The 26,823-nt window shown below is 44.2% G+C and overlaps 1 protein-coding gene across 1 annotated transcript in view; it reads right to left on the bottom strand.

Moving 5' to 3' along the window:
- The window catches only part of BOD1L1 (biorientation of chromosomes in cell division 1 like 1), a 301,369-nt gene that overhangs the window by 247,114 nt on the left and 27,432 nt on the right, over window positions 1-26,823 (bottom strand). The window contains exons 2-4 of the mRNA XM_069202707.1: window positions 15,587-15,711; window positions 4,445-4,638; window positions 2,679-3,608 (exon numbers count right to left, since the gene is read on the bottom strand). Of these exons, the coding sequence (XP_069058808.1) occupies window positions 2,679-3,608; window positions 4,445-4,638; window positions 15,587-15,711 (1,249 nt within the window). The remainder of the gene's footprint in view (window positions 1-2,678; window positions 3,609-4,444; window positions 4,639-15,586; window positions 15,712-26,823) is intronic.

Here is a 26,823-nt window from a genome sequence, read left to right as displayed (position 1 = left end):
AGAGGACCCCCAGAATTGCTACCACCAGTTTTACAGGGTTTTCAGGGCAGCCCAGCTGCTGCCACCCCTCAAACAGGTTTCTGCCCTCCTGCTGCTTGTTCTGATCAAGCCCAGGAAGACAGAACAAAAGAGTTCCTTTGGGAGAGGGAATTAACACCCTTTCCCTTTGGAAATAGGTGTGACTGGCTTGGGAGGGGTAGTCTCCCGAAGCCACTGGTTTGCTTCAAAGTGCACTTTTGGTGCCCTTCGTGCATAAACCAATCCACACCAGTTCAGGGACCCCCTCAGTCCCTGCTCTGTCGCGAAACTAGACAATGAAAAGGGGAGTGACCACTTCCCTGTCCATCACCACCCCTGGATTGGTGCCCAGAGCTCCTCCAGAGGGTTCCTGGGTTCTGCCATCTTGTTCCCAAGGTTGACAGGGAGCTCTGGGAGCATCTGAGTGGCCAGGCCAGGTAGGTGATGTCGGAGCCCCCTCCTGATAGGTGCTTACCTGGTTAGGTGACCAACCTCCCTTTCAGGGCTTTTTAGGGTCTCTCTCTCTTGGGTGGGTCCTCATATCCGGCTTGCAAGATTCCAGCAGGACCCCTCTGCAACCTCTGCTTCCACTTCTGGCCTCTGGAATTGCGACTGGAACCTCCAGGACCTGACAAGCTGCTGCCAAGAAGAAAGGACTCTTCAGCAACATTGTTTCCAGGACTACTGCCAGCTTTGCAACATTTACCTCGCTGTGCATCCTCAGAAGACTGCAACTCTTCAGCCTTCACAAGAAGAACAATCTCCCTTGGAATGAAAGTCACTCCCCTGCAACCGCAGGCACCTACAACAAGTGACGACCGGCTGCGTGGATCCCATCTCCTGCTGAGCTGCGTGGATCCTGCATCACGGGTGGTGTCCGGAGTAGTCCTGTTGGTCCTCACTGCCATCTGTCCAACTTTGATGGAGATAAGCCTTTGCCTTATCATGCAGAACAGTGCCCCTGTGCACCGCCCCTCTTGCAGCTGCCAAGGCTCGTTTGCATCTCCTCCAAGGGATCTTCATGCGATGTGTAGCTCCAGCCCCCAGCACTCCATCCTGCCAAGCACGCCTCCTGCGTGGTTCTCCTGCAGGGTGGGATCCTCCTTTGTACTGCTGCTTAGGCTCCTTCAGCGCCTCCTGTATCCCCGTCCTGTGGGACTCCTGTGGGTGCTGCCTCTGCTCCTGTGGACTCTCTACAATGCTGAGGGTCTCCTGTGTCTCCCCCTTCTGGGTTGAGTCCTCCTGGGCCTTGCTGGTCTCCGGCAGCACCTCTTTTCCACTAACCGCAAGTTTGCCTTTGCCAAGGATTGTTGGTGGAATTCCTGCACCAACACCCATCTGCAATCTTCCTTCCAGCATTGGGCTTCATCTGCATCCCCCAGGAACTCTTCTCCTGCTCTAGGGCTGCAGTGCTGACCTGTTCTTCATCACCGTTGACCAACTCCTGCATCCACAGCTGGGTGGGTAGTAGCTCCTACTCCTCCTGGACTCCACTGTGACTCTTGGATTTGGTCCCCTCTCTCAACAGGTCTTCTTTCTTCAGGAATCCACCGTTGGTTTTCTTGCAGTCCTCTCTGGGTGTCTTCATTTTCTTCTTTTCCTCCTTTTGGGTGGTTTGGGGAAAATCCAGTGTTTTATTCCTGTTCGATTGATGGGGGTAAAGGGCACTGTGTTACTTACCTTGGTGGTTTTCTAGCACTCCCAGCTCCCCTCTACACATTTTACTTAACTAGGTGGGGGTACCTTGTTCGCATTCCATTTCTTTAGTATATGGTTTGTGATCCCCCTAGGGTCACTATTGGTTATTGTTATTTGCACTGTTGTCTAACCTTTTTTATGCCTGTTTCTGATTACTAGTGTATATATATATATATATATATATATATAGTGTTTTACTTACCTCCTTATTTTTGTACAACTGGGTGTTTTCTTTCATGTGTTTAGGTGGTGTGTGACTACAGTGGTATTTCATGAGATTTGCATGTCTCTTAGATAAGCCTTGGCTGCTCATACACATCTTCTTCTAGAGAGTCTGGCTTCTAGACACTGCCTACACTTCACTAAGAAGGGATACCTGGACCTGGGTAAGTATCACAGGTACCCACCACACATCAGGACAGCCTCCTAAACTGGTTAATTGTGATTTTAATTATGTAACATAAATGTAATTTCAGCCTTGAGAAAGCCCACTGTATATCGGCAACAGGGTCAAACATACATCAAATGAGTGTAATTTTAAAATGGAAAAATGAAGGTATGGTGGAAGAACAAGAGTGCAAACAGCTATGAACAAAAATAAAAATGTGCACCGCAAATATTACTGCATTTGCAAGTTTGTCTATGATATATTCACAGTTTTTGCTAATCAACAAAGTGTAGTGAAAAAACAAACACTAAAAAAAGACACGTAGGGATCTATTATTTCAAAATGGTGAACATTGTTTAGGCTTCCACAATTAATTTAGCCCTTAGGTACTACAATTCGATACCAATGCATTTCTTTAACAAATCTCATCAAAGTATATAACTTTAAAGAGCAAATAAGATTAGGCAATACTGAGGTAGGGCTCTCACACAAAAGCCCTCATTCTTTCTGACTGCTGTATAAAATGATTAGGCTTTACATTACAAAACAGGCCAAGAACAGAGTGAGATCTTACCTTGTTTTAAAACTTGAGAGGCCCTGTACTTGCTGCTGGGTCGGTCATAGGTAGCGTGTTTTCGGGAATCTGCCTCTCTCTCTTTCCATGTCCTTTCTTCCTTTGATTTTAAGCGATCGTCATTTTTCTTTGAATGATCAATCTTCTTTTCTGCTTTACTTTCCCGTTTCTCCTCTTTCCTGTCAGTCTTATTTTCCTGTTTATCTTCTCTCTTGTCTTTTTCGAGAATGTCCAGTTTAACACTTTTATCAATTTTCTTAGCTTTTTGATCCTCACATTTATCAATTAATTTAGCTATCTGCTCTTCACTCATATCAATTTCTTTAACCTTTTGCCCATCACTTTTATCAGGTTCTTTAGTGGGCTTAACTCTTGAATCATCGCTTTTCTCATAATCATTTACATTTTGTTCCTTAACTTTCTCCATTACATTAACTTTCTTCTCATCACTTTTTTCAATCAATTTTACTTTCTTTTCATCACTTTTATCAATTGTCTTAGGCTTCCGCTCCTCATTTTTATCTGTTACTTTACACTTCTCTGCAATTTCTAACACACCCTCTGCACCTGAAAGGCTCCCACTGCCTGCTTCCTTCAGTAAATTCATGATTTCATCACTTGTGCTTGGGGCATCGCGCAAATCTTCATGATTCAAAATTGTATCTCCTCCTTCTTCTTGAGGTTCAGGGCCAGATTTTTCCTGTGTATCTCTTTTCTCTTGTGCTTCTTCAGAGCTGTGATCTTTTTCTATGGTTGAATCCAAATTATGTTGAGGGAGAAGTTTCTTGGATACTCTCTCAGTACCCTTTAATACTGGGGTTTCTGTGGAAGACCGTGCTGCACATGCCTCTTGATTCAGAGAGCTTATTGTTTCCAAAATAGACATTGCATCATTTGCCACATTCCCGCTAGGGCCAACAGCAGACAAACCTTGAAAAAGGGGACACAATGTTTGTTTTAAAAAGAGTAGAGCATGGGTCTAAGAATAAAAGAAAAAGAGTGGCTTACTTTAAAACCTAATGTTGCATGAAGTTCAACTCTATGATTAATGTTACAATCAGGGACCTCTCCTTGGGCTCATTCACATTAAAATAGTTTAAAAAACATCAATCATCATAAGGCTCTCTCTCACCTATAGCATTAAGGAATCTATTAAAACCTGAAGTCTTCAAAGTACAGACACCTGAAAAGTGTATGCAACATGCATCAAGAGCTCTAGGCAAGCATGGTGGGCTTCAATGAGCAAGATGTAGCAAGTTGACGACTTACTGCCCAGGTTCTTTTTTTTCTGAAACTTTTTTGAAAAAAATCAAAACATCCTGACTTAGCTTGCTTTAAATTCATTCTATACTAATGATCTTCAGTTTTGTCTTTTTCTCATGTCTTTACTAATAACAGTTCGGCTGAGAGGATGGTGAAGAGCTAAAATGGCCACATTTACACAGTGTCTTATCAGTGTTTCATTAAGACAACCAACATTTGGGGACTGTAACTGATTAATTTTCTTAGGGATTGATCACTCAGGTGCTGCTACAAAATCCTACTAGGGGCTGCTTGACCACTGAAGGACCCACTTCCCTCAAACAGTCACCATTGATTAGTTGTGTTAGGTCAAATGCTACTGTGGAACACCGTACCTTAGTGATGTTTTATGCCTCCAGCTATGGGAAAAATCAGTAATACACTATATGCTACGCCTTGTAGAAGCTTGCATTTATAAAAGGTGTATTGGATTCTTGTTACAGTAAACAAAAAAGCTACTGTACCTTGTTGAGTACCTCCTGATGAATCATTGTTTTCCTCATTTTGGATAATGCTCACACTTGCTTCTTCTCTGATATGTACTGTGTTCAAAAACTCATGGACAGCTTTTTCTACCTGAGGTCTGAACATTTGGTTGATCTTAGGATCCACAACCTGAGAAATGATTCGGTCAATACCAGACTCCAACATTCCTGAGCTGAAAAGAGTATATAAATATTGCAATGTGACTTTTTATGAATGAACATGGTAAAAGGTATTTACATCACAGACTTTACTTACAGAATGTAGATGTTTACATTCTTAACTAATGGAAGTAAGGAATAAAAAATAAAAAAATAAAAAAACATACCCCAGAGCTTCATACCGTCTCCTGTCATCTGTCAATCTTAACAAAGAGCTGGTTGCTGCTCTACTGACAAACAACAGTATTAAGATTTGTTAATGTGCCGACGATACAGAACTCTGCTTGAAAGTCTCCTCTGCTTCAAATATCCAACACCTCAAATACTGCTTGCACTTCAGTCAGATCTAGGTGTTTAGTACCTACCTGAAAATTCAACCAAACCAAAGCAGAATTCCTGTTATTTGCCAAGAACATTAAAAAATACAGAACAAACCTGGCTCAATGAAAGGACTCTTGACAGCTTAAAATCCCAGTTGCCCACTCTATCAACAGCACTTGTTGTCTAAAGCACACTCTTTTCCAATGGGTCCAAGATGCGGGCACCAAGACATGGACACTTTGTATATTTTTGAATGCATAAGTTTGGGAGTCACAAGGGATGGCCGGTCGATTCCATTTTGGAAGCAGTGAAGTTGAGGCAAGAAAGTAAAGTATGTAGCATGACTGGAACCAGCGATGTTTATGCCGTTATCACACAGACACAAACCTGGTGCACTAAAAGCTAGACACCAGCAGCTGCCCAGAATAAACGTTACATTTTCAATGGTACTACAAGAGCAGCTGTTGCACAGAGACCACACTATGCATGCGAGATGGTGTTGGAATTTTGTGAACAAACTCAGAATGATTTCAGTACTGAGTCTGTGCAATCAGCAGGGCCTGGGTCAAAGCTCCCTACTGTTGTGTAGCCATTTTAGCTATAGCTCCAGGCACGATATTTTAACACACTAGGCCGCTGTGCACTTTAACCTAGATGAACGAGTTACTTACCTTCGGTAACGACTTTTCTGGTGGATACATTAGCTACCTGTGGATTCCTCACCTAATGAATACTCCCATGGCGCCAGCATTCAACGGAAATCTTCTTCCTAGTCTCTGCACGTCGACGAGGACGTCACTCTAGCCCATGCGACGCCGTCTGACGTCATACAGGCAATAAGAGGTCCTCGACGACGTGCCGACGTCAGTACCAACATTTTTTACGTGCATGAGAACAACCACCCAATGCAATGAAAGAGCAAGGCAACATCCCATAACCTTGTAAAATACACAATATTGCAATGAATAGCTGTAAATTTAATATAACGAACAAATATATGCAAATCATGTATGTACACAAAGATATATATATATATATATATATATATATATATATATACAGATAATATACACACGTATCCATATATACAACGTCTATTGCAACCTTGAAGACCAAGAGGAGCGCACTCAAGGATTACTTGGTAAGACCAGAAAGGCAACGGGGAGGCGGGTGGGACCGTGAGGAATCCACAGGTAGCTAATGTATCCACCAGAAAAGTCGTTACCGAAGGTAAGTAACTCGTTCTTCTGATGGATACAACTACCTGTGGATTCCTCACCTAATGAATAGAGTCCCAAAGCAGTACCACGCCCGGTGGCGGGTGCCTAAATGGTCAAACCAAGAAATCCTGCAGCACTGACCGTGCAAAATGGCCGTCCCTTCTGACCTCAGAGTCCAAACAGTAATGTTTCGCAAAAGTGTGAAGGGACGACCAAGTTGCGGCCTTGCAGATGTCAACCACAGGAACACCCCTGGCCAAGGCCGAAGTGGCCGACTTAGCTCTGGTGGAATGAGCTCTAATGCCCTCAGGAGGGTCCTTCTTTGCCAAAAAGAGTAACAGATTTTAATGCAAAGAACCACCCACCTGGAGAGTGTTCTCTTGTGGACTGCCTTTCCTCTCCTCTTGCCCACGTACCCGATGAACAGCTGATCCTCCAGCCTGAAATCCTTTGTTCTATCAATAAAGAAGCTCAACGCCCTCTTTGGGTCCCAACGAACGAGTTACTTACCTTCGGTAACGACTTTTCTGGTGGATACATTAGCTACCTGTGGATTCCTCACCTCATGAATACTCCCATGGCGCCAGCATTAGACGGAAATCTTCTTACTAGTCTCTGCACGTCGACGAGGACGTCACTCTAGCCCACGCAACGCCGTCTGACGTCATACAGGCAATAAGAGGTCCTCGACGACGTGCGGACGTCAGTACCAATCATTTTTTACGTGCATGAGAACAACCAGGCAATGCAATGAAAGAGCAAGGCAACATCCCATTATATTGTAAAAACACACAACAGTGTATGAATAACTGTAAATCTTTTTATATAAATATATATATAAAACTTTCTCTTTTAAAATATATACACACACCAAGTATATACACAAAGATATATACATATATACATATATATAAATATATTATATACACATCTATTGCACCCTCAAAGACCAAGAGGAGCGCACTCAAGGATTACTTGGTAAGACCAGAAAGGCAACGGGGAGGCGGGTGGGACCGTGAGGAATCCACAGGTAGCTAATGTATCCACCAGAAAAGTCATTACCGAAGGTAAGTAACTCGTTCTTCTGATGGATCCAACTACCTGTGGATTCCTCACCTCATGAATAGAGTCCCAAAGCAGTACCACGCCCGGCGGTGGGTGCCTAAATGGTCAAACCAAGAAATCCTGCAGCACTGACCGTGCAAAATGGCCGTCCCTTCTAACCTCAGAATCCAAACAGTAATGCTTTGCAAAAGTGTGAAGGGACGACCAAGTTGCGGCCTTGCAGATGTCGACCACAGGAACACCCCTGGCCAAGGCCGAAGTGGCCGACTTAGCTCTGGTGGAATGAGCTCTAATGCCCTCAGGAGGATCCTTCTTTGCCAAAGAGTAACATATTTTAATGCAAAGAACAACCCACCTGGATAGTGTTCTCTTGTGGACTGCCTTTCCTCTCCTCTTGCCCACGTATCCAATAAACAGCTGATCCTCCAGCCTGAAATCCTTTGTTCTATCAATAAAGAAGCTCAACGCTCTCTTTGGATCCAGACGGTGCAGTCTTTCTTCCTCTTTGGAAGGATGAGGCGGAGGATAGAACGTGGACAAAGTAATTGCCTGAGCCAAATGGAAGGGTGAAACAACCTTCGGGAGGAAAGCAGCCTTGGTCCTCAACACCACCTTATCCCCATAAAAAGTTGTATAAGGGGGCTTTACTGATAAGGCCTGCAACTCACTCACTCTCCTTGCTGATGTTATAGCTATCAGGAAGACTGTTTTCAAAACCAAATACCTCAAGGGGCAAGAATGCATAGGTTCAAAAGGGGACCCCATAAGGAAAGTCAGGACCAAGGACAAATCCCATTGCGGCATAATGAATGGCTTTGGAGGATATTGATTTAGAAGACCTTTCAAGAATCTGATAACAATAGGGGATTTAAATAAAGATGGTTGGTCTGGAAGACATATGAAGGCTGACAAGGCCGATAAATAACCCTTAATGGTAGCCACTGCACAACCTTTCTGCGCCAGAGATAGAGCAAAAGACAAAACGTCCGATAGATGAGCATGCAAAGGATCAATCTGCCTCTCTCCACACCACGCAACAAATTTAGACCACCTATTAGCGTAGATAGATTTAGTGGAGTGTCGCCTGGCCGCTAATATAACATCCACTACCTCAGGCGGGAGAGAGAAGGAACTCAGGTTGCCCCGTTCAATCTCCAGGCATGTAGGTGCAGACTCTGGAGGTTGGGGTGTAGAACCTGCCCCTGCGACTGCGAGAGGAGGTCTGCCCTGAAAGGGAGACGGAGCGGCGGGCACATTGAGAGTTGGAGAAGGTCGGAGTACCACACCCTCCTTGGCCAATCCGGAGCTATTAAGATTACTAGAGCCCGGTCTTGGCGAATCTTCCTCAATACTCGAGGAATCAAGGGTATGGGAGGAAACGCGTAAAGCAACTGGCCGCACCAGGTTATTTGAAACGCGTCCCCCAACGCTCCCTGCATCGGATACTGAAGGCTGCAGAACAACGGACAATGCGCGTTCTCTCGAGTGGCGAACAGATCTACCCGAGGAAACCCCCACCTCTGGAAGATTAAACGGACTTGATCTGGATGGAGACGCCACTCGTGGGCTGCCGAGAAGTGGCGACTGAGACTGTCCGCACGCACGTTCAAAACTCCGGCCAGATGGTTTGCTATCAAGCAAATCCGATGGTCCTTTGCCCAGGACCATAGTCGAAGAGCTTCTCTGCAGAGAAGGTACGACCCCACTCCTCCCTGCTTGTTTATGTACCACATCGTGGTAGTATTGTCCGTTAGGACCTGTACCGACTGACCACGAAGGGAAGGGAGGAAGGCCTTGAGAGCCAGACGTACAGCCCGTAACTCTAACAGATTGTGTTCCTCTGGAGACCAAAGACCTTTGATCTCCAGATCCCCCAGATGAGCTCCCCACCCTAGAGTGGAAGCATCCGTTATGACTGTGGCCACTGGTGGCGACTGCTGGAACGGCTTTCCTTGTGAAAGATTGTTGCTTGCAATCCACCACTTCAAATCCACAGCAGCATCTCTGGAGATCTTGACAGTACCCTCTAGATCCCCTCTGTGTTGAGACCACTGCCTTCGGAGGCACCACTGAAGAGCCCTCATGTGCCAGCGAGCATGCGTGACCAACAGAATGCAGGAGGCAAAAAGACCGAGCAGACGAAGGACCTTGAGGACTGGAACTACCGCTCCATTTCGAAACATTGGAACCAAATCCTGAATATCTTGAATCCGCTGAGGCGGAGGAAAGGCCCGACCCAATGTTGTATCCAGTACTGCCCCTATGAACAGGAGGCGCTGAGAGGGCTCTAGGTGAGATTTGGGCTTGTTCACCGAAAAACCCAGGTCGAACAACAACTGGGTTGTTGACTGCAGATGATGCGACACAAGCTCCGGGGACTTGGCTTTGATCAACCAGTCGTCCAAGTAAGGGAATACTGCTATCCCCTTCCTTCTGAGTTCTGCCGCAACCACCGACATCACCTTCGTGAAGACTCGAGGTGCTGAAGTAAGACCAAACGGAAGGACCGCAAACTGATAGTGTTGCGATCCCACCACAAACCGGAGATACTTCCTGTGTGACTTGAGTATCGGGATATGAAAGTAAGCATCCTGCAAGTCGACAGACACCATCCAGTCTTCCATGTTCAACGCCAAAAGCACCTGTGCTAGGGTCAGCATCTTGAACTTTTCCTGCTTGAGGAACCAATTCAAGATCCTCAGGTCCAGAATTGGTCTCAAACGACCATCCTTCTTGGGAATCAGGAAATACCTTGAGTAAACTCCTCGACCCCTTTCCTGCTCCGGGACCAACTCCACCGTGCCCTTTGAAAGGAGGACTTGCACCTCCTGTTCTAGCAACAGGAGGTGTTCTTCTGAACAATACGAAGGGCGGGGCGGGATGAGGGGCGGGAACTCCCGAAAGGGAAGGGTGTAGCCTTTTCCCACAACACTGAGAACCCAAGTGTCTGATGTAACAGTCTTCCATTTGGTGAGAAAATGCTGTAATATTCCCCCTACAGGAGAGGAGTGAGTGGGAAATGGTGGAAGCCTAAGGCTGCTTCCCCTGCTGCACCCCGCCAGAGGATGAGGAAGAGGCAGAGTGCTGCTGAGAGGCTCCTCTGGTGCGGACCCTACCTCTCCCCTTGAAAGATCTATAGGGATGGGAAGAAGCAGGTTGCTGATATCTCCCCCGAAAGGAAGAGGAGGAAGAGCCACGCCCAAATCCACGAAACCTCCTGAAGAATCTGGAAGAGGCCGTGGAAGAAGGAGCTTGGAGCCCTAACGACTTAGCCGTGGCCCTGCTTTCTTTAAAACGTTCCAAGGCCGAATCAGCCTTAGCTCCAAACAGTTTGTCTGCATTGGTGGCTTTTAACGCCAGACTGCAGGATGAAAAAATCTTCTTCGACTGCGCCTCTAGCTTCTTTGAATCTCTGTCCCCAGGCACCGTCGGAAAAGAACCAGGCGCTGACTTGGACGAACAGGAGGCCTGCACCACCAAGCTCTCCGGCGTAGGGTGCCTAGATAGGAAACCAGGGTCAGTCGGAGCCGTCCGATACCTCCTGGCCACGGCTCTGTGAGCTGCTGGGGAAGATGCCGGCCTCTTCCACACCTCTAACACCGGATCCAGCAGAGCGTCATTAAATGGTAACAGAGGCTCCGCCGCGGCTGAGGCCGGATGTAACACCTCTGTCAAAAGGTTTTGTTTTGCCTCCACCACCGGCAAAGGCAGGTCCAAAAAACTAGCTGCCTTCCGTACCACTGCATGAAAGGAAGCAGCCTCCTCAGTATATTCCCCCGGGGACGAAAGGTCCCACTCAGGGGAAGTGTCCAGCCCACTGGCCGACTCCAGTCCACGCAGCCCATCACCCGAGTCCTCTAGCTCTCCTTCCTCTAGGGCTCGTTGGTACTCCTGCACTTCCAATACACGGAGAGCACGTCTCCTTGAATGAAGTCGTTGCTCAATACGCGGAGTCGACAATGCCTCCGCCGAAGTCGAAGATCGGCGCCGATCTTCAGAAGCTTCGCCTCATGTTCCTTGAGGGCCTTTGGATTCATGTGCTGACATGAATCACAAGTCGAGACGTCGTGGTCGGAGCTCAAACACCAAAGGCAATCGGAATGAGGATCCGTCACCGACATCTTGCCTCCACACTCACGACAAGGCTTAAATCCAGACTTCCTCTGCGACATTATTTCCACAGCGAAAGACTACGCAACAAGATATACACTGTAACCGCAAGAGTAACAGTTGCTCCCTCGAAGATAACCGTTTCGAATGCACGGAAAAAAGGGAACTGACGTCGGCACGTCGTCGAGGACCTCTTATTGCCTGTATGACGTCAGACGGCGTTGCGTGGGCTAGAGTGACGTCCTCGTCGACGTGCAGAGACTAGGAAGAAGATTTCCGTCGAATGCTGGCGCCATGGGAGTATTCATTAGGTGAGGAATCCACAGGTAGTTGTATCCATCAGAAATATTTTATTCAGCTTCGTCTTATTATTGTTACAATAACCATTTTTACAGTCTTGTTTTATTTCCGTCCATCTAACTGTTTTTGCCTAGGCCAGCACTCTGTTCTCAAACAAGACATTCTTGATTACTCTGTGCTTCTCCCAAGGCTACAGCACGGTACATTGCTGGTGAACGTGGTGGAAGTTTAGTCTCCAACATTCGTAGAAAACACACATCCTTACGTAGGGACATTTTCTCAGAACATCAGTTGTATTATTATAAAAACACTTCTTTGGGAGATTCCAGCCAGGGAACCACGACTGTATGCTGATTGCTGAATGCTTCGCTACAGATGCTAACGCAGACCGCAGGCCTTTGCTCAGGTATGGAGGTTGATGTCTTCCCAGGGGAACCTGAAGGGCAGAATTAGAGCTTAACATGCTGTGCTCTATCCTAACCTAGGTAGGAACTAGTCCATTGACTATAGAGACAATATGATAGCGTTGTTCTTATGCTTCACTCTTCTAGTCACAATTTTCAATACTGTCATGTTGTGTCGTCCTGGTTATTGCAGCTCACGCTTTGCTATCTAAGATGCAGTTGTTTTATTAAACCCATTATTGAAACATATACTGCCTCTGTTTGTCATTTATATATGAGACAGAACTGTAAATGAGAGAAACTGACAAGACCTGCGTGACCACGACTTCCCTGAGAAGTTAAGTATGTCATGCGCTCAGCTACCCAGTCATCCCTACCCTTGGGTAGAGATGAGGTGCTGCTAGTCAGCCGGAGCAAAACCCGGATTGGAGCGACAGGTGTCACACGGAGTGGGTTAGACTTAGTCTCCCACGCTGCAGGCGATTCTGACGCTCAAAATCCAGTAGTCTCATTAGAATAATGAGAGCCTACGCGACACTACATGATGCCTCATTCCGTGCTACAGGACATTCACCAAGTGTAAAAAAAACGAGGGCACAAGGAGTTATATTTGAATAGGATGAAACCACATTGCACAAACGGAATTACACACTGCGTTCACTCTAAAATAGACAAGCTAACAGTACAAAGCACTTGGCTGCATTTTAAAAGGTGTTTTTCTCCCCTAGTCAGAATAAGTCAATGCACAGGGATGGGAAGGCTGTAAGGGCAGGAATCATCGCAATGAGAACACAGCGCCATGCTGAGAAGCGCCACTCGAATAGAAAAAAAACAGCAATATCATTTAATATAACACCTAAACGCTGAAAGGTCTCATTGTCTTATACTACCCACACCTATCCAACGCAGTGCATCTACGAGTGTAGAAAGTATGTTTAACAGAGAGTCACAAACAAAGGCTGCCATACAACCCCTCAGTCATGCCATCACTGTGGGAATCACATGGTTGCCTAGGTAATACAAGTTGGAACCGACTCCAGGTACACAACAGAAAGGCAAATATTTTTTATTTAAACAAGTTTGCGCTCTATGAAAACCACAGCGCGAAGGAGAGCCAATATAAATACTGGGACATATGTGGTAGTCATGCAAAGCTCTCCAATACCGCTGATCGAGTTTGTGCTGTATGAAACTGCAAAGCGCCATTGCTGCCTGAGGAGAGTGCCAAAAGAAAAGAAAAAAAGTAGTTCATCCACTGCAAAACATATCAGCAACATTCCATGTAACAGGGTCAGTCTGCAAGATGGTAACATAACCGCCCAAAGGCAGGACAAACGTAAACCATTTACCAATGACATCTAAGGACTTTTTAAAGGCAAGCCTGCAAACGAGTGAAAGTGATGGGCATGAGGTGGGCGTGGTTAAAAGCACACAATACTTACAGCAGGTCAAAGTGGTTGCGCGCTCGGCCTAAAAATGACTTGATGAACAGTTGGTGAATTACTCTTCTTTCCTGTCATCATTAATTTCACATGGGTTGGTGTGAGAAATGAATCCAAGGTAGGCTTTCTGAGGTTGCGGACCAAAGGTATTATAGGTATTTGCTGCATTGTTGCAAAAAATAACAGATACACTTATTTGTAGGACAAAGGATTTTGGGATAAGCTTCCTCACTGTCCTCTTAGTACCCCTAATGCCATCCTTACTTAACCCCATTCCTTTATAGTTTGGAACAACTGGGAGAAATATATATCTTTAATAATTATTAAGACATGGCTTTAGAAAGTTGATCTTGTAGACACTGATGTCTGTAGGTGTCTTTGCAATAGTGAAGGAAGAGGAACTGCCATAAGTTGTTGCATCAGACAATGCTGAAAGACGCCCTCTTTCTGAAAATATAGTGATTGTGCTCCTAAAGCCTTACCATGAGTTTCTCCAGATCCACGTAAAGGAGTTGTTTGTTTCTTTTCTTTTTGTAAATTCTGTTGATACTGGAGCTGCTATCAATTGCTAAAGTTAGCTCAGCAGCTATGGTGACAATGAGGGCCTCTGAGGCACAATTTCAGTGGATAGACTCTTTGACATCAGCAGATGCATGGAAATGGGACAGGCTGCTGGTGAGGCCCTTGTCATCCGATATCACTGTAAATTTCAATGCCTTTCAGGAGAGAGAGCAACGATATTGGTGCTGCTTCTCCGAGTGGCCACCAAGGATGTTACTGTGTACTTGGCACTGGGCCTGTTACTGAGAAAGGGCACAGAAGGGAAAGCTTATTTTATCTTACCAAAAATGTCTAGCTTGCAAACTCTCTCTTGGCCATGCGACATCCCATACAGTATCTCAAAATGACACACTGTTCAACAGTATGTAAGAAGACCACACAAACTGTTTGTTCATGTTTTTAAGTTTTCTTCCCACCACAGGCACTGCATTGTTTTAAAGTAATTCAGGTTAGTGGTTTAAAAGTAGCTGAGGAAACTCTTTCCTTGTCATGGTAACATTCCTGCCTCTAGAAAAAGGCTGAACCAATTGAGCGATGTCCTCAGGAAGTCGAGTGCAGTAAAAAAATTACCTTCAAAAAGGTTCAGAAACAAAATGAATTACCGTAAATAAAGTATAGTGTGTGTCTGGCACCCTTGTGCTATAAAGTAAAATCTGAAATCTCTGACACTGATGGGAATTCTAGGACAGTAAAGCCTTTTATATTCCTTAGAAGGTGGGGTATTAAATTGATTTTATAGTGCAGTATTTTTTAAATGTACACACCAGCTAGGGGACTGCACTGGTTAACCTTCAAATTACAATATAGGATCAGAGGCCAATCTGTAGAACTCCTAAAGATGTAGAGGATCTGAGAAGTGTGAAGGCAAATGTGAAATTCAGTATTTGCTCTATATGAATCACACACACACAAACCTATTCATCGGTGGAAGGAAAGAAAGAAAACAGGCAAACAGGAACTGAGGAAATTAATTAAGAAGAACAGGAAGTTTAGCACTGTATTAAAACTGAAATAGATGGGGGCTTGAATATGTGTTTATGATGACCCTGAAAGTGCTGACTGCAGCTGCAAAACTTATCAGCAAAATTAGAGCATAACAGAAAAGTTGAAAAAACTACCAGGAGGACAGAAGTAACAGGGAATTGGGAAATGCGAATAACGACAGACCCTGGAATGTGTGGTAAAAAGACAAATAAAAATGAAGAGATGATTCACTGGATGTTTATCCTCATAAGCTAAAAGTAAGGTGAAGGTCACTAATGAATATTAAGAGACAAAAGTATTTTCAATTCTGTTCCTGTCAGTGAAATGGAACTTGTTTGGTAGTGTGGTTACATAAAGAAAGAAATAAGCAATGATGTGTAAGAAGTCAGTAGCAGACGTGATTGCTACTAAAACAATAACAATCTAATAAAAACTGCATTAGTCACAGAACAGGATATTATTTTGCTTGCTTTCTCAGGTCAGAATTTTTATAAATTTACAGTAAGTTGTTTCATCTACTGATTCTCACTGTTTGATACAATAAGCTTGACTTACTTGAGCACTTGTTGCCTGATGTTGTTTCTCAGCTGGTTCTTGTTGAGATGAGGACTCCATGTATGACCGGCTAAGTGGTTTGACACAAAGCTGTCTACTCGCTGTCGTAGATTTTGATATGCAGGCTAAGAATTAGAAAAACTAGTTTAGTGGAAGCAAACAAAACTAGGAGCAGCATCAACTTGCAAACACAATTTCAACTGTAGTGTTAAAGAGAAACCTCACCTGATCCATGTTTTACAAAGGATATACACTTTGTTAGCCTGATAAAAATTGGGTAACTCCACACACATTTAAAATGTATTTCAAATGCACTCTCTCTGGAGAACTGGAATCGGGGTGAAAGCCTTAGGTGCCTGCACCAAAGGATTCCTCCTTTTATTCCACCAGCAAGGGCTGATGCAAAAGAGTGTCTGTCTTAGCCACCGCTCCTACAGCCTTGGAATGATGAGGTTAGCTTGTTAAGGCACACCAATTTCATCTGGGAGGAAGACAGGACCCGAGACACGCAAATCTCGTACTCTGCATGTATGGAAATATCTCCCCTGCTCTGGTCATTTTACAGCACGGGAGAGGCAACACTGGTAAGGAGAGAATTTCCTCTTTCCAATGGTATTCCTTCACAAAGGATGGCAGCTACAGATCACGACCAGGCCGCGTTCCCTAGCAGGAATTTTACACTATGCCATCAGAGAATTTCAAAGGGACCCATCAGACCACAAGGTCAAAATATTTGTTTACCTTCTCTCTTCCCTAGGGGACGAGGTGGCAAAAAACACCATTCTTCCCTATCGATTCACTCTCCCTGACAAGGGAAAAGTTCACAAGATACCAGCATAAAACGGAAGATAGCATTTTTCTTTTTTGCAGCCTGAGTCCAGAGGAATAATACCACACCCTGAGCAAAGGATGCCATGTAAAAGGCACCAATAGCCTGAGAAGAGTCTTCTCTTTTCAACAGTGCCCCCTGCCCCTACTAAAAGGATTCCTGCTCAGTAGGACAGAACCCCAAATTAACCTACTAGGAGGCCATAGATTAAGAGCAGGCGGGTAGCTTAACATAAGTGCAGATTGCTTCCCATGGGCAACTAAGAGCGAAATTCTTTGTTCTTATTTAAGGTGCCAAATACCCCTGCTTCCACTATGGTGTCTGTAGAAGCGAAAAGGCCACTAGACTTCATGGTTGTATGACGGGCACAATTATTTTTGTACATAGGACTAACATCCAAGGGAACAACACCACTCCTTAAGCTGATAAGAAGATGGGAGAGACACTGTTGAAAACTGAAGTGTTTCACATTTCCATCGTTGCCCCTCCCAAAAGGATACCAGCTTAGTGATCAAGGCAGCACCCATCCAGTGCCCTTACAAAAAGAATCCTGGCTGTGGGGCTGCAGTAAAATACCAATTATTGACTAAGGAGCCTTTTGGTAGGTCATTAGTGGCCCTCTTGAAAGACAAGTGTTTGGCAATCACTGTCCTTCAGCTAGAATCCTTTCGGAGGACTGAAAAGACTCCGCTTTCCAACTATGTCTCTTCAAATAATATTCTTGTCTGAGGAGCTGAAGCTTTTATCTCTTTCGTTAAAGTCAGTTATTCCCTGGCGCTTAGTTTATACCTCCCCCTCCCCACCAGCACAGAGCTACAGTAAGAAGGACTGGTAGTGTTGGAAAGGGAAGTTGCTCTTCTTTTCAGCGGTGTACCTCCTAAAAGATTTCCCAGCCTGGGCATGAGGACATTTTCCTGTGTGTGGGTCAATTTGAACCACCAGCAAAGTAACTTGTCAGAATCTTCTTTAGCAAGCCTTCCATTGCACCAAACTTATAGAGTTTAAATTATGCTCACTATAATTCAAAATGAAAGGACTTCCCTTTCATGGTTTTGGGTCAGCTGGTCGATACATAACTCTTAACTCCTGTACTTCAGACAAGCAGTTGTCCTATCCACCTGGTCGATTTGGCACTGTAAAATACACATGCTATTGTTGACAGATTACCATTTCATCTGTTGTAGAGGATGTTGCAAGACTGAAAGATCAGTACTTTCCAGATTGCATTCCTTCAACAGAAAACATGAGTCATCAACATTGAGAATGCAGAGCTTATACTCATCAAGTAAGAAGGCAGGAGGCTTGATATTTTTGTCCCCGGTGCCCACCTACGTCACGTCTGTTTCTTCAGACTTGCTTCACTTTGGGGTGCACAAAATTTAGGTTCTGCAAATGTGACTGAGTTCAAGAGTTAGTATCTGGCTTTGTATTGAAGTGCAACATGGATGAATGCATTCAATGGGTCATTTTTGACTTGTGCACACCACCGTTGAAAATGTTTTTTCAGCACAGAAAAATTATAGACAGAGTTTTTACCCAACAAATTACCATAATCCATAACTGTTTTTTTACCAATTATAAATGATCCCCAATGTGTTTGTAGTAACTCAAGTATAAATGCCCTCTTGTACAACACGCCTTCCGACAACTACAAACTTTATACCAGGCCATACAAGAAGGGGCATATTGGCAAAGGTTGCATGGATTTTTGGCAGTCACAACAGCCAGTCAGGAGTCAAATTCTACATGAGAAGGGTTCCTTCTGAGACACTGAGTATTCTAAATATGCAAGAAATACAAGGCCTTCCGAGTCTGTCTAGGCTGCCATGTAGAGGAGTTACTAAAGATTTGTCGGCCCAACTGCACTATCTCAGCTAGATCTCACATTGAGACAAAGGTATGAGGAGATAGTCAGAGCTTAGTCTGGACTAGGTAACAAAGAGATTTTGAGTGAAGGCAGAAGGCAGTAGGTAAGGGTAGGACTGACACAAGGATCACTACATCTAACTCTACTCACATAGTTTATCCTACAATCACACACGTCACCATCATACTAAAAGGTCCAACTGTAATGACTTGACATCAGTGACAGCTCTACAAATGACAGCCAACATAATAAAAGGATGTTCCTCATTGCTAGAGGGGAAGGCTCAATGATGAAGCATGCCACACTATGCAGGTGAAGATTTACATAGTAAAGAGAAGAAGACAACCCACAAAAAACAAATAGGCATGTTTGATGTAATTACGAATGTTATACTGTTCAGCGTTCTCGGACTTCTCCTGATTAAAATTATGCCCAACATGGGTGTGCTTTTCATATAGAAGGAGAAAGACCTAAAACTGCACCCATATGCAGGCAATGTTAACTTCCCGTAGGGCAAAACAGCAATATTTGAGTCCTTAGGTCGACTATACCCAAAGAAACCTAGCAACCATATCTATTTCTGAAAACAAGACATTCAGGTGGATCCATGGTGGTGTTGGCTTGTATGACTTTCCTATATTTTTTCTTGTTCTGCCATCAAAACTATGTCTAAAATAAAAAATATATATTTCCACTCCATTTTCATGAGGAACGGTTACAGTATGCATGTCCTGGGTCAGGCCGAGCCACTTAAAAAAAACTAGACACATGAGGAAGTCCAAGGTGCTGTAGCTTGTGCTTCTACATTTTCTTACCTAGAACGGACTGCCAAAGTCAATACTATGTTTAAAAAAAACAAAATATGTTCTATTTCTACGGGTGTTGCATGCAGCAGTAGTAGTGCCCTGGGTCGCCCGGCATTGCTGTGGCTTGTGTGGAAACACCTATATTTTCTTACTCAGAATACATTGCTTATGTATTAAAAAAAAAAAAAAAAAAAAAAAACTAACACACACTTTCCCTTCAGTTTCCATGCTGGTTGGCCACAGTATTTGGGTTTCTGGTCATCCAACACTCAGGAAACATGCCTCTGAAAATGAGAGAGCCAAGAAAGTCCTGAATCCCTGTACATGTTCTCAACCAGATGGCTAGCAAGCAGCAAAATGTGGTTTAAAAAAATGAACTGGGTCCAAGAGTCAACAAAAAAATCCAAACTCAAATGGCTAATGGGTTTAACCGATCCGTTTCATAGTATATGAGGCCTACTGCCTTTATAATAACTTTCCATAATAGATCAGACCTATGGCATCTGGGATAACTGTCGGCATGTAGCCTTTATCATTGGCGTGTTGCCATATCCAACTCAGGCCTACTGCACCAACCATGAGCTATACAAAGATAGCATTACAAATATGTACTAAATTACAACCGTGATAAAAATAAATATTAAATCCTTCCTAAGAGAACGTAATAAGTATTATCATAGTTCAAATTTTCTATTACCAAGGTTTGTTTGAGTAGATCACCAACATCAAAAGCCTTGCCTACTATAGTAATCTGTAAAATTGTGTGTGACCAAATTCCTATCTGCAGACTTTAGCACAGTGTAATAACAATCCACTCTTAAAAGTCTACTGCCTCTTTGACATGCTTTACACAATGAATTAAGTCAGGCCTGTTGGCTTTGTCATAGTGCTCATAATAAAGATACCTAACCCACTGAACCTCACATAACCTTTTCCAATGAACTCATAAGGCCTATAGTTTTTACCACTGGCTCGACACTGTAACAAACACAGGGCTACTGAAGTGTGCATAAAACAACGAACAATAATGCGTATAATTACAAAATTAACAAATACGTGCAAAATTACAGCTGGCAAAACAATTTAGAACCCCTCTCAAAAGTGCCTAACAAAGACTATCACAGTGCACCCCCAGGGTTTGCCAGAGGGGGTGACCAAGACCAAAACACGTTCCTTCTACGGTAATCTGGGAGATTCACCTTAAACTACTCAACTACACCCTCTAACAGTGTGATACCAACCCTACCATAAAGGCTGTCTAAACCCAACTTAAATGTAAATTACTCCAGCATAATTAGCATTATTTCAGGGCACAGATTCAACTTCTGGTCCAGTGAATAGTTTAGCGAGGATCAAGGACACTGATCTTAGTTTGACATTCTCTACTTGACAACACAGTGTAATTTTTGGGCAGATCACTTCATCTCACTGTGTTGCAGTTCTTTATTTTTGTTATAACTGTGAGTGTATACGAAGCCCTATATACAATGACTTGACATTTATATTCCGTGACAAGATAAACTCTGCAAATCTGGTCAGTGTCAAAATGTGGGCTATTTCTGCATTTACATTTGGCTTACATTTGCAAAAGTTGGTTTTGCACTCATAAAAAGATTCACTGGCATGAATATTTTGAGGAGCAAATCCAGGGTAGAAACACCAACCTAAAAAGTGAGGGTAAAAGGAAATGAGTTTTTTTAGAGGGAATATTTTTTTCTGGAGAAAACAAAAAAGAAAGAAAAAAAGTTTCCCACAGGGATGTATGAAAGGATGGATAGCTCTATGCACAGTGTGTGAATGGTGGTGCGAGGTACATCTGGATAAGCAAGAGTTCTGCTATTTCTCAGCCACCCATTATATTAATTCTAGGAATTACTATGGTACAGGCTCTGATAGATGCAGCATATGCTAATCTCTTACATAATGGGGTTTTACGTAGTTTTGATAGGAATATGGAGACAGTTACATTTCATTCAAAGCTCTGAGAAGCATTTAAAGTGACAATAAAAGATATATGCATTTATGTAACTATTCAAATGTAATCTATCACACACTACACACCTATGTCACAGTTACCATTCTCTGCCTCTCAAATATCTCCTCTATTTCTTGCCTGGCTCCAATACTACTCCCTCTGTCTACACAACTTGATGCCAGCACAAGTATTTTTGCTATCCTTAGTTCAAGCGGGCGTCCGATAAGAGCTCGCAATGAACGGTTGTACATCTAGTTAATTCTAGTGGGCAACAGGAATTATTTGAGCTCTCCCTGTGATTCATAAACAAGCATTATCTCCGCCCCACCCCCGTTTGGTTCTTTGCGGCTCATCCTCGGGTCAATCGGGCATGCCACTCCTTGCAGGTGTTTGCATTTGTCACCTTAAACATTCAGACAGACCAGACATAGGTAATAGTGGCTGCTTACGGTCTAGGCCCTTAGCAGCATGTGTAAGGGGAAGGCCTTTGTAACAAAGTACCTCCAGCTAAGGCTTACATATAGCAGTCGTGCATCCATCACGCACTGCACTTTCCATACTGTGCTGTGTACCCAGATAAGGAGCTCCTCAAAGAAGGTTTTAAGAATGTTGACAATTGGTTTTAGTTAACTAATAAACTTTCTTGTTTCAACTGGTAACATGTTAAATAAATGAAAGAGCCCGAATTTGGCCCTTGAGACTTTACAAGTCCCTCAGCTCTTGAGGTACCATTTTTCAAGGTCAGTAATGTCGCACGTAAATGTCTGCAGGTGAAAAACACAGGTGTATCTCCCTTGTTAGGGCTACTACTTAAAATGCACTATGCATTTTTACTGCATGCCACACTGTTGCATCTTTTACTTGGCTTGATTGAAGCATTTTAATAAGTGTACTTTATATTACTGTTTTGAAGTACCGTTATTCATGTATGGTTTTAATTAAGGAATGAAATAAATAAACTTGTAAACTTAGTTTAAGGTACATTTTTGTCTACCACCTACCCCAGCATCGGTACCATATTTAAACTTTATACTGAAAAATGCCACCCCTTGGTAGTGGCAGTCTACACATTCATCTATTAGTCTCGTCCCCAAAAGTAACCCCTGCTCTTAAGTGACTAACAATGTCTGTTCTTCTAACAACTATACTGCTGAAATCTTTTTTTTATCATTAACCGCCTTCCTTTTCTTAAATGCATGCACCTCCCACTTTCACTTCTCAATCTTCGACCTTCGTTTAGTATCTCACATACTCTCCTGTCTCACACTTTTCATTCAATTAGTCATTTCTGTCCATTCTCTGATTCCCCTGCTCTTTGTATCGTTCCCACTTACCTGAAGATTACCAGGTTACGATTCCAGACAGTCACCACTCTATCTTATCTTATACACTCATTTCACCTCTCACATCCTCCTTTTACATATTTAAAAATCTCACCTTTTTCCTCACACCCTTTTCATAAAGACACTCTTTCCCCGCACAGTCCTCTTACATGTCATTTTTATTAACATGAACATCCTTCCTTCACAATGAAATGCTCCTCACAAACTCATGCACACATTCCATTCCCTCTTTCAAATCCTCCTTTTCCTCACAAGGCCCACTTACTTGTTCGTCTCACATACTTAATCTCCTTTACATGACTTCTCTTGCTCATACCATTCTCTTTTTCCTCTCCTTTTTCTCAGAAGCACTTTCATTTTTTCACTCTCGCCGTTGAACAGATACAGATACTCAAGCGCAATACCACTCATGAACCGGGCAGTAAAGCAGGGCACGGATGTTTGAAAGTCTAAGATATACAACTGATGCAGAAACTCCAAGAACTGGAGAAAGAGACTTCAAGCATATCTGAACGAGTTAAGGAGCAACTAATAATTGATACATTGAATCTTGAGGTGTATGAGGAAGCGGATACCTCATTCAAACCGACTTTGACCTTTATGCTGATATCTTCCAAGGACTCCCTAGATGTGCTCAGTGAACGGGTTGTGGTGGTAAAAAAGTTGCACAAAATAACAACCAAATCAAGCAAAAAGAATTAACAGAGGTTATATCACAATCTAATCAAAAAACTTCAAGTAGAGGCAATATTGGATAAGCCCCACACTGCTATGGAGGGGGGTGAGAACAACATAACTTTCCACACCTATACATTATGGATTCCTCCTTGACTTACAAAATAATTACCTGGAATGTTAATGGCTTGAACGGCATGTGTAAAAGGTATAAGGTTTACAATCAGCTTAAGAGAAGAGGAGTCCACATAGCCATAATACAAGAAACGCACCTCTTAGAACAGGAGGTCAGGGCCCTCGTGAAGAGTGCGTGGCCAAATATATGCGACAACTTACTCAGCCTTTGCTAGAGGTGTATTAATATGGGTTTGTCCTGGGGTGCCCTTCCGGAGGACGCACAAATTCATAGATAAGGAGAGGCGATATGTCTTGGTGGCTGGGAGACTAGAAGGTAGAGATATTACAATAGGGGGGCATATATGCATCAAACGAGGAACAGGGAGCTTTTCTTACAGCACTATCCCGGGAACTGGGACCCTACTTCACACAGGCAACTCTGATAGGGGAGACTTTAACTGTACTGCAGACCCTGAGTTAGATAGGTCGCACCCCCCCACCCGCCGCGTTCCCAAACTACTAAAATGGCTAGACTGTTCTCTGAATGGCAGCAACAGTGGAGGTTTATTGAAAGTTGGAGGCACCTCCATCCAACAGCCAGAGACTATTCTTTTCATTCCACACTACACGACCTACACGTGCGTCTTGACGCATTCCTTGCTTCCCCTGAGATACAGAGTGTAGTTGAAGCAGCGGAGTACCTATGCCGCACAATCTCAGATCATAATCCTCTGTCGTTGTCACTAACATGGCACAGAGAAAAACTGCGTATACCAAACTGGCATCTCAGAGCAGAAATGCTTGAAGATGATGCAATCAAACCGCCATATCAGCTGCAATAGGGGATTTATTTGATTATAACACGGGAACGGCGTCCTCCAGAGCGATTGAGGGGGAGACATTCAAAACGGTCATTAGGGGTAAGTGTCTAGCGGAGAACATGGGGGTTCGTAGGACCCTAGACCAAGATAGTCAAAAATATGAAGACTTCCTTAGAGTCATTGAACATCGTAGACCCAATAACCCAGACCTGGCCCCCCTACTCACAGATGTCAAAGAAAAAATTGCAACGGCAACAGAACAGTTGAGCCGTTTTGATTACAAAAGGTACTTATCTAGACAGCATGCAGAGGGAGATAAAGGGGGATCACTGTTGGCATGGCTTGCGACTCCACTGAGGCCTCAGGCCTTGGTAATGGAGATTGAAGACGCTGCAGGTTGCCGTCTATATGAGCAGAGTGAAATAAACACCAGGTTTACTAGCTATTATTCTCAATTATATGCCCCACCGGTGGAGGCTCTGAGCTCCGCCCCACTAAATGATTTAGATGGCCTTGACCTCCCACGACTGAGGGAGGAGGACAGACTGGACCTTGCGGAACCAATCACGAATGCGGATATTAAAGCCACAGTGAAAAATATGGCAAGAGGAAGGGTACCAGGAGCTGATGGACTCCCTGTGGAGTTCTATAGTGTATTCTTGGAACAGCCGAGGCGAAGGACAGGGGATCGCAAACTGAGTCCACAAATTAAGCCGTAATGATACCACTCCTGAAACCTGGCAGGCCGGCGGGGGATGTGCACTCATACCGCCCCTTATCCATGCTTAACATGGACTATAAAATACTTAGCCGAAAACTATCTGCCCGACTCCTGCCCCATATGACGACACTAATCCATAAAGACCAATCTGGGTTTATCCCCCAGCGTAGCACAGCACAGAACATAAAATGACTGGTCTCGATCCTACACACTACATCTCCAACCTTGCAGAAGGTGGCAATTAGAGCAGTGGATACTGAAAAGGCTTTTGATGTAATGTAAATTAGCACTTGTATAGCGCACTACTCACCCGTTAGGGTCTCAAGGCGCTGTACTCATACCGCTATGGAACCCCTCCTGGCTTTTACCTGTGAGGCGCCCACTCCTGAGCACCCCCAGGGTGAAGCCAGGCATCCAAGCGCTGTTGGGGCCGTTGTGGAGATTAAGCAAGCTATTGCCCAGAGTTGCAGAGTGGGACCCATGAATTAGATTAGGCACTGAGGCGAGAATTATCTGGTCAAGGGGAATTGAGCCCAAGACCTGCCGAAGCGGGACTTGAACCCTGGTCTTGAGCCAGAGCTCTGCTTCAGGGTCTGCCGCTCTAACCATTGAGCCACACTTCTCCACTTTCTTGGAGCAGGTAATTTTGAGATTGGGACTAGGGCAAGATTTTATCAGTTGGACGAAGCTGCTATACATGAATCCCACGGCTCGAGTACACAAAGGCAGGACCATATAAGAACCATATCAAATTGGCAGGGGCACTAGACAGGGTTGCCCCCTGTCACCCTTGCTCTTTGCAATTGCAGTGGAACCGCTTCCCCGAATGGCAAGATCGGGAACCTATTTTGAAGGGCTCCGGATTAACACCATGATGACTAGTTTCATATGGGGATCAGGCAGGCACAGACTGGCTTTAGGCACCCTTCAGAAACCCACCACAGAGGGGGGACTAGCTGCATCAAACATGGAGATATATTATTTGGCAGGTCAGCTGCAATGGCTGACAAGATCTTTATATGAAGAACAAATGGAACGGGACACACAACATACTCATGTGGGTCATTTCACGCCCTCCTGAACGTGCTACTGAACCAGAGAAGGAGACGAGAGCGGCTCCCACAAGCATTGCATACTGTGCGGGTGTGTTGGGAGCGTAGATTGCAGCGCACACGTACAGCACTCCAATATGCACCTGAAATACCAATAGAAGGTTTGATACATATGCCGGGGGGCGGGCCCTAGCAGGGTTCAAGAAATTAGCTCCATGTAATATCACAGTGCATGGGGGCCTGTTTCAAAATGAGGAATTGCGCACCTTTGCAGAACTAAGGGAGCGATTTGATGTCCCCCAGGAATGTTTCTTTTATACAACGCAATTATTAGGATTATAAAGAGATCATGGAAATTAGGTTCTCATGAACCGACTATACATTAAGGCTGCCGGAATAGCTGTTCACAGGGAGGAGAGAGAGGCGCGATATCAGCCATTTACAGGGCCTTACACAAAGACACCTCCATTCCTTTTGATAAACTCCGTCTGACATGGCAGACAGAATTGGGGACACCTATAGACAAGCAGAGATGGGCCAGAATCACTACACACATACACTCAGTGACAAGGAATGCTCGCTTCAAATTGATTAACCTCTGTGTTTATCACAGAGCATATCTTACCCCCCATAAAATAGCAAAAATGTATGCTACCGGAGGTGGAGGTTGCCCCCGCTGCTCAGAACAGGAAGCAGGATTAGAGCACATGCTGTGGTACTGTCCAATCGTGCCCTACTGGGAAGAGGTGTTCAGGAATCTGACTGCAGTTACAGACAGAATGCTGGGGCTATCCCCCTTGGCGGCACAACTACGGGATTTTCCCAACTCTCATACCAAAAAAAAAAACAACCAATAAATATATTGACCTAGCATTAATTCTGGCCAAAAGAGAAATTACGATACACTGGAAGGACGCTGGGGGCCCTCACATACAAAGGTGGCAGAATGCAGTAATAAAATGGGCAGAGGGAAACATATTACACCAAGAGGCAGCGTGTGGGTCATGAGACATGGCAAGACAATGGGACAC

Source organism: Pleurodeles waltl, chromosome 1_2 (assembly GCF_031143425.1).
Source record: "Pleurodeles waltl isolate 20211129_DDA chromosome 1_2, aPleWal1.hap1.20221129, whole genome shotgun sequence".
Lineage (NCBI taxonomy): Eukaryota > Metazoa > Chordata > Amphibia > Caudata > Salamandridae > Pleurodeles > Pleurodeles waltl.
This window is presented reverse-complemented; position numbering and strand designations above follow the sequence as displayed.